Source organism: Elephantulus edwardii, unplaced genomic scaffold, assembly GCF_000299155.1.
Source record: "Elephantulus edwardii isolate Elephantulus edwardi_28Jun2011 unplaced genomic scaffold, EleEdw1.0 scaffold00009, whole genome shotgun sequence".
Classification (NCBI taxonomy): Eukaryota; Metazoa; Chordata; class Mammalia; order Macroscelidea; family Macroscelididae; genus Elephantulus; species Elephantulus edwardii.
The window spans coordinates 4,907,414-4,915,718 of NW_006399759.1; the positions used below are offsets into that span (position 1 = coordinate 4,907,414).

General features: G+C 42.9%; 2 protein-coding genes across 3 annotated transcripts in view; one reads left to right on the plus strand and one right to left on the minus strand.

Moving 5' to 3' along the window:
• BRE (brain and reproductive organ-expressed (TNFRSF1A modulator)) overlaps nt 1–3,916 on the minus strand; it is a 724,026-nt gene extending 720,110 nt beyond the window's left edge. For both annotated transcript variants that reach the window (XM_006880575.1, XM_006880574.1), the window contains exon 1: nt 3,683–3,916. The gene's annotated coding sequence lies outside the window, so the exon portion shown is untranslated. The remainder of the gene's footprint in view (nt 1–3,682) is intronic.
• A 239-nt stretch (nt 3,917–4,155) lies between these two features.
• Nucleotides 4,156–8,305, plus strand: part of RBKS (ribokinase) — a 175,084-nt gene continuing 170,934 nt past the window's right edge. The window contains exon 1 of the mRNA XM_006880576.1: nt 4,156–4,295. Within this exon, the coding sequence (XP_006880638.1) occupies nt 4,207–4,295 (89 nt within the window). The 5' untranslated portion in view covers nt 4,156–4,206. The remainder of the gene's footprint in view (nt 4,296–8,305) is intronic.

An 8,305-nucleotide genomic window follows, 5' to 3' on the forward strand; every position in this document is an offset into this window, starting at 1 on the left:
CCAACAGCCAGGAAATTAAAAGATATATTGCAATGGCAAAGTCTGCTGTCAGGACCTCTCCAAAGTACTGAAGAGCGGTCCATGTGATACAGGTCATGGTCTTCGCAATCACTTGTTATACATCAGAGAGTTGGACAATGACTAAGGAGGATAGAAGAATAATTGATGCCTTTGAGCTGTGGTGCTGGAGAAGAGTATTGAGGGTACCATGGACTGCTAGGAAAACAAACAGATTCATAGTGGAGAGGGTTAAACCGGGCGGCTCCTTGGAGGCAAGGATTCTGAGGCTCCGTCTAACATAGTTTGGACATGTTGTAAGGAGAGACCAGTCCTTAGAGAGGGGCATCATGCTTGGTATGGTGGAGGGACAGCGCAGGAGGGGAAGGCCCTCTATGAGGTAGATTGATTCAGTGACTGAGGTAATCGGGATGGGTGTATCAGCGATAGTGCAATTGGCACAGGACAGAGCAGAGTTTAGGGCTGTTGTACATAGAGTCGCTATGAGTTGCAAGCGACTCGACGGCACATAACAACAACAATGTCACTGCTCATGAAGGAATGCTTAACTAAATAAGGCAGGTGCAAAACATTGAAATAACACATCTCAGAAACAAAACAAAAGAATTTCACTCACATTACAAATTTATTCTTCCACACGCTCTGTTATTATTTTATCTACCATTTCAACCAGAAAAAGGAGTAACTCACTCTGAATAACTACTTAAGATTACTACCTGTCATTTTATTTACATTCACTCCCTCCTCCAACAACCCACAAGAGAACTTACAGATACCTGCTAAAATAAGTGGAAAATAAGAGCCTGTCATTTCTCATATATATCTCTCTATACTAACCTGGTTAATATTATTATTCCCATTTTACAGATGCTTTTTTTTATAAAAGTTCAGTAAGATTAAGAAAGTTGTCCAAGGTCAAACTTGTAACAAGATAAAACTCTCCCAACTGCCTTCCAGTCAATTCCAACTCATGGCCACGCTAGAGTGGGTTTTCTAAACTGCAGGGTAACTGCTAGATTCAATCTGTTGTCCTTCAGTTAGCAGCACAACAGATAATGGACAAGGGCTCTAGCAAGCAAAGCTGGAAATCCAATCCAAATCTCTCAAAGTTCACTGAACCCATTTTCCGCTCAGATGAAGTTGTAACTCTGATGACCAAAGAGAAAAACATCAAAATGAAGTTATTTTGTTGTTTGTTTTCTGAAGTGTACATCTTGTCAATATGCACAGACACGAAATCACGGGTTCAAAACAATAGCTGCTTCACAAGCGGAAACAAGCAAGACTACCACTGAAGCTAGCCGGAGTGATTCAATGCTAACGGGGGAAATCCTGCTCTAGATACCAAGTGACTCTATGGGCATAACTCGGCAATACTGCAGGTTCCTTTCCAAAGCATCAATAAAACGGGTATCACAATAAAGCAAGTCGTAAGAATGTTCTGGGGGTTTTTTAAAATTTCTTAGTGCATACAAAGAAGTTCTGGTAGCTAATCCATAGCATGTTGCCCTGCTACCAAAAGCCCCCGCAATTCCAGCGGTTTAAATCCACCAGCGGCTCCCAGGCAGAAAGAAGAGCAGTCCCTTCCGGTTATGATCACAATCATGGAACCAATGGAGGGAGGTTATGAGTTAGGAAACGATTCAATGGCAGTGAGTCAGAGAACATAGAAAAGGTATGTTCACAAGATATTATAGTCTAGTGCATGTGAAATGTTGTTGTTAATTGTGTACCATCAAGTCGGAATCGACTCATAGCTGACTCTCTGGCAAGTTTTCCTAGGCTGTAACAGCACAGGAGACGGTCCATTTTTCTCAGGCGGAGCAGCCGATACGTTTGAAGAGAGTTCTTTTGTGTTGACCACGCAACTCCTTACCTTTAAGCCACCAGAGCTCTTTAACGTGTATGATATAAGTGTGGAACATTGTGAGAATTACCCAAATGTACACATAGTCATGAAGTGAGCACATGCTTTTGGAAATAACTGCAACAATTGAGTTTGCTCAACAAACAGGACAGACTGACTTTCAGTGTCTAATAAAAAAATACAGCATTTTTTGTTGTTGTTGTTACATGCCTTGGAATTGGAATCGACTCATAGCTGACGCTCCAGTGGGTTTTCAGATGCTGTTAATTTAGCACAGGAGGAAACTGCCCATCTTTCTCCCGCAGAGGAGCTGAAGGATTCGAACTCCTTGCCTTTAGGTTGTTGTGTTGCTATGTGCCGTCAAGTCGCCTGCGACTCATAGCAACCCTATGTACAAGAGCCCTAAACCCAACTCTATCCTGTGCCAACCTCACCGTCTCTGACACACCTACCCCCATTACTCCAGTCACTGTGTCAATCCACCTCATTAAGGGTCTTTCTCTCCTGTGCTGTCCTTCCAACCTCCCAAGGATGATGTCCCTCTCCAAGGACTGGTCCTTCCTTATAACATGACCAGAGTATGTCATATGAAGCTTCAGAATCCTTTCCTCCAAGGAGCAGCCCGGTTTCACCCTCTCCAAGACAAACTTGTTTGTTCTCCTAGAAGTCCATGGTATATTCAACACTCTTCTCCAGCACCACAGCTCAAAGGCATCAATTTTCTATAACCCTAGTCACTGTCCAGCTCTCCGATGCACAGCACGCAATTTCAAAGCACTTGCAAAGTAAAATGAGGTATGCCTGCCTATGAGAGGTGATAAAGTGTTCCAATCCAGCAACTGGCACGATCTTAGAATGCCACCTGAGGGAACGAACTTCTGCCTTTGTTTATGTAGCTGCTATAAATGGCTTTTGTAGTGGTGCAACATTTCAGGCAGCATTAAAATATACTTCCATTCTGAGGTGCTGTGCTCTCTCTAATATTTGTGCTCAAAATTATAGGTGAATGAATAATCAAAAGGTGACTGGGTTTTGGTAAAACAGACTGGGGTCATGGATAAGGAATCACACCCCTCACCTCAATATTCTTATTTACACTTACTCTTTTTACCACTGCAATAATCCCAGGTAAGCAATATTTTATCTTGACCAGACTTCCTGGAATGTTAGTTGTACAATTTGTATAGTTTTGATATATTACACAAGGACAATTCAGAAACACAGTTTTTAGAGGTCTGCTGCCCCTAAGAGTCACATATGGTCCTTTGGAGGTCTGAGGAATACAAAGGCGTTTAAAGAACTGTTCGGATTCTTGTAATTAAGCAGGATGACAAACACGGAAAACATGTGCCCTGCTGACGTCATGGAACGGAAAGAGGTGGTGTCCTGCTGCGTCATGCGAACGTCATACAGCGCACGAGGGAAGTTACCCCGGGGAGGCAATTTCTCCAAGGAACAACATTCACGAAAGACAGGTCGGCTCGAACCAAATAATGACCACCACACTCGTAAGAACACCTCTAACGGGCACGATCCCCCTCATCTGACAGGAAGTTAGAAAGAGCCCTAGGGATGTAATCAGGAACCAGGGGGCGGGCCAGACAGTGGAGAAAAAGATAGAGGCCTTTTTGGCTCGTTCTTCAGGTACCAACGTGACAGGGGGAGCAAAGCATCTTTGGAACAGGGGCCTTCTCTAAGAAAAAGAGGCACGCCTCTGGCCATATTTAAACCATGGCCCTCAGCGCCATCTGTGTAACTCGGGATCCAACCGCCCCACACCAGCCCCAGACCAGGTACCTGGAACTTAGTCCGATCGGTAACCGGCGACTACGTGGGGTACAGGTTACCCGAGCGCGCGCCCAACCAACACACTGAGCTGCGCGCGCACCGCGAGCCGGATGCGTGCGCGATCCCTGGACGACGGGCGTCTCACCCCGCCCCCTTTGCGACCCGGGAGCTGGGCGACGTGCGCGCCCCCGCCACGCCGAGGCCGGCACTGGGAAAGGAGTGTCTGCAGCGCTTGCGAGTTCCTGCCGCAGCGCCTGCATCTTCCTACCAAGGCGCCTAACTCCTGGGTGGCGGAGAGCGCGGGCTCTAAAATACAAGCAGGGCTCTGTAACATAAGGCAGTGACTGGAGACAATTCCTGGAAGGACAGGGGCAATTCGTGGGAGGGATTATTTCGGGCATTCCAGTGGGCGCCCGGGGTTAGCGTTGGAAAGGCCCGCGTCGTTAAGAGACTGTGGGAGCGGCGTCTGTGGTTACTGGGTTGGGCAAAGGCCGAAGGTCAGCGTCCAGGTTGGAAAGTACTAGGTGTTAGAAATGGCTGCGTCTGGGGACCCTGGGAGGCCGTGGCAGGAGGCGGCAGCCGCTGTGGTGGTGGTGGGCTCCTGCATGACCGACCTGGTCAGGTTAGTCCGCGCCCAGGACACAGTTCTGTGGTTCGGGGAGGGACCACGGGAGGTTCCCACTGGGGGGCTTGGGCCTTTGGAGACTGTTCTTTTGGGGGGGGCCAGCAGCCTCTTTCACGTAGTGGAAGAGGTTTAATTTGAGCATGTGAAATGACTGATCGGGTGAAGGAGCACCGAAGCTAGACCTTATTTATTAATATTTTAGTTCGCTCCGAAGCCCACCAGGCTGCTGAGCGCTGCCCCTGACTACTGCTGTGACTAAAGCCCTCTGATGGGGAAGGAACCTACCTCACAGGGTTGTTGTGAGGACTAAATGAAGAAAAATGGTATGAATCATTACGCCATCCAGGTTGGGTATTTGGCAGAATGGGTCAAGCAAGTAAAAGAGTATTATCAGTCTCTGGTAGAAGAAAGAAAAGAAAGATACGGTGCTATTTTATAAAGAGGTGCGAAAAGTGTAATTATGCTGCTGTCCAGTCGACTGATGGCAGTTAACGTTGTAAAGCAAAATTTGAAATCAGTTTGCTTTGTAAAGTTTAAGTCAAGGCACACACACAAAAAAAGTCGCATTTCACAATGCTGTAATGGCCACCCACTGAACCAAAAAAAATTTAAAAAAAAAATAACTAAAACCAAAGGGGAAAAAAATGCTAAATAAAAATTAGTTGAGGTAGGTTGGTAAAGATCAAGTAATTGCTCCAAATGCTCTTTCCGTTTTTTTAATGGACATTTTTTTCCCCCTGAACACACACCGATGCACACATAGAGCTCTGGTGGCCTAGAGGTAAGTAGCTGTGCAGCCCACCCAAAGGCACACAGTTTGAAACCACTATCTGCCCTACTGTTGGAAGGTGCTACTACTGTACAGTTTTACTGTCTCTGAAAAACAGCCAGCGGGTCACCTGTGACATTGTTCTGACTCTGTTATGTAACAACAACATATATTCATTCATTGGGGGGAAAAAATTAAAAAAGGAAAAGAAAATCCTGCCACTCAGATTACTTGTTAAGTATTTTCGTGAATCAACTCATTGTCCCTGAGTTGTTATATACTGTCAAATTGGAACTCAAAACACTCACACAGGCTTTTCACAGGCTGTAAATTGTATGAGAGGAGATTGTCCATTTTCTACTGAGGAGTAGCTAGCTGGTGGATTTGAACCACGTACCTTTGGATTGGAAGTGCAACACTGTACACTAGACCACCAGAGAGCCCTTTTAAAGTTGCAAAAGCTGTTCTTATTTACCTCATCATAGAATAAGTTTCTGACCCCTGTCTAGGGCTTCACTGTCTTAAGACCCACTGTAGCAGTTGATATTGCTAGTAATGACTTTTTTCAAAGAAAACTAGAATTGTACTCATTAGCTTGTATTTCATTTTAGAAACACTAGCAAATGAAACAAATTTAGTTACATAAATGACAACTAAAATAATTCATTTATTTGAAAAACCCATCTGACTAAATTTTTACTTTCATAGATGAAAAAAAGTAAACCATGTCCTTGGCACATGAGCTATAAGTTGTCATCGTTAAGATTTAATGTTTAGCAAACTAAGTTTTCTGTGACACTTAGCCATCACACACTAAAGATAGCTATCATTATTTCTAAAACTAATAAACCTCAAATTTAAGAAGAGTAAGAGGACCAATTTTTACAACCACTTATCAATCCGTCTCATTAAGGATCGTCTTGTTCACTGGGGTAATTGGCATGGGTGTATCAGAGACAGTGTGACTGGCACAGGACAGCAGAGTTTAGAACTGTTGTATATAGGGTCGCTATGAATCGCAAGTGACTCAATGGACATAACAACAGCAACAACCACCAAACGTGGTGTCTTTCTCAGTGGACTGATCCTCTGGCAACGTGCCCAAAGTGAGAGTCTTACCATCCACCATCCTTGCTTTTAGCAGTATTCTGACTACACGCCTTCCAAGACAGATTTGTTCATGGGTTACTGTTCACCAACACTACAGTTTTAAGTCATCAACTCTGGTAGTCTTCCTGATTCACCTTAGTCCTCAAAGTGGCATCTTTGCTCTTAAGCACTTTAAAGAAGTATATGACAACAGATTTGCCTGGGGCAATATGTCCTTTGATTTCTTGACTGTTGCTGCCATGGGTGTTGATTGTTAGCCCAAGCAAAATTCTTAACCACTTCAGTCTTTTCTGTGTTGGTCATGATGTTGCTTATTTGTTCAGTTGTAAGGAATTTTGTTTTCTATGTGTTGAGGTATAGTCCATACTGAAGGCTATAGTTGCTGATCTTCAGGAAGTGCCACAAATCATCTTTTCTTTCAGCAAGCAAGATTATGCCATCTGCATAACAGGTTCTTGATGAGTTGTCTTCCAATCCCAATGCCATGTTCTTGACATAGCCATGCTTCTAAGATTATTTGCTCAGTATATATATATATATATATATATATATATATTGACTAAAGGTGGCCTAGCAGCAAGAAGCTGCACTGCAATCCCAAAGGCACTACTTTCAAGGCCACCAACTTCTCTGCGAGAAGAGGATGGGCAATCCCGTTCTGTATGATTAACTGCCTCTGGAAAACTGCTGGAGGGTCAGCTGTCGGTCAGTTCCAATTCTCTGTACACAACAACGCTCATACATAACTCATTTAAACACGCTCAAACTCATTGCTGTACAATTGGTATGGACTCATAGCTGACTCTCCTTTGGGCTACCAACACAGCTCCCTACAAACGGAATCAGTCCTTTCACCATACCAATTCAATATATGTGTTGAATAGCATGGTGAAAGGTACAACCCTGGTGTACAACTTTCCTAATTTTAAACCATGCGAGTTCCTAATTTTAAACTCTTGTTTGAACACTGGTCAATATACAAGTTAGCCTGAATATAGTGATAACTAGCACCTTTCCTTTATGACCTTCTAACTTTCACTTGATTATTTATCACCTGTTTCATCTCTTCTTTATTTGTGAGTCTGTAGCCTGTGTATTAAGCTTTTACTTCATAATTTAGGAAGAAGTAACAAGCATTTATCATTTTGAGATCTAATGATAATGTCTTGATTTTTTTTGTGTGCCTTATTTCATTCCTAAATTTGACAATAGCTGGGACACCCAAGTCTACATAGTAGAGCTCACTTTAAAACTAACCATGGTAACTGAGTCTTGGATGCCATCCAAGTCTAACTCACTTTATTTATTGGATTAGTGTGTGCCAGACACCAGTCATTCAGTCAATAAGCAACTTTTTCTTTCGTTTCAATCTGCTATGAATAGTAAGCTCTGTTTAATAATAGTTTTTTTTAGAATCATTAACTTGTCCAGTATGGAAAATAATGGGCCTTATTTCAACCCCACCTTGTATATATAATTATTATTTCCTTCCTGAATACTCATCTGTGAAGTTCCCGTTGCAAAGATAAGATAAATTAAACCTGGTCCTATGGAAATTAATGTCACAGATAGGTTCCTCCCAAGAGAAATTTTGACAAAATAAATATTTTAGACATTAGGTACATAGAGCATGTTTAATTGTGCTTTTATTAATAACCTAATTTCCTGTGACATATAAGCCATTTTTCAATTACTCATCCACCAAATATTTTTTGCTTATACTATGTGGCAGATCCTGCCCTAAGTGCTAAAAATATATCAGTAAAGAATACATAAAAACTCCTTCCTCATGGAGTTTACATACTGGGGGCTGGAGTGGGTAGGGAAACTGGTAGTATCAATATAAATAAGTAAAATGCATAGTATGTTAGCTTAATGCTACAGAGAAAAGTTAAAAGAGGAAGAGTTTCAGTAATAACTTATGTATTGTTAACCTAGCTGGTTTTCAGAAGCTAAATCTCATATGAGGAGATTGCCCATCTTTTTCCCATGGATCAGCCAGTGGATTCAAATCTCACGCCTTTGGACTGGCAGCACAGCTGCTTACCAGTAGGCCACCAGAACTCCCTAAAGACCTGTGTTGTTAAGTGCCATCAAGTCGTAGACGACTCATAGTGACCCTATGAAC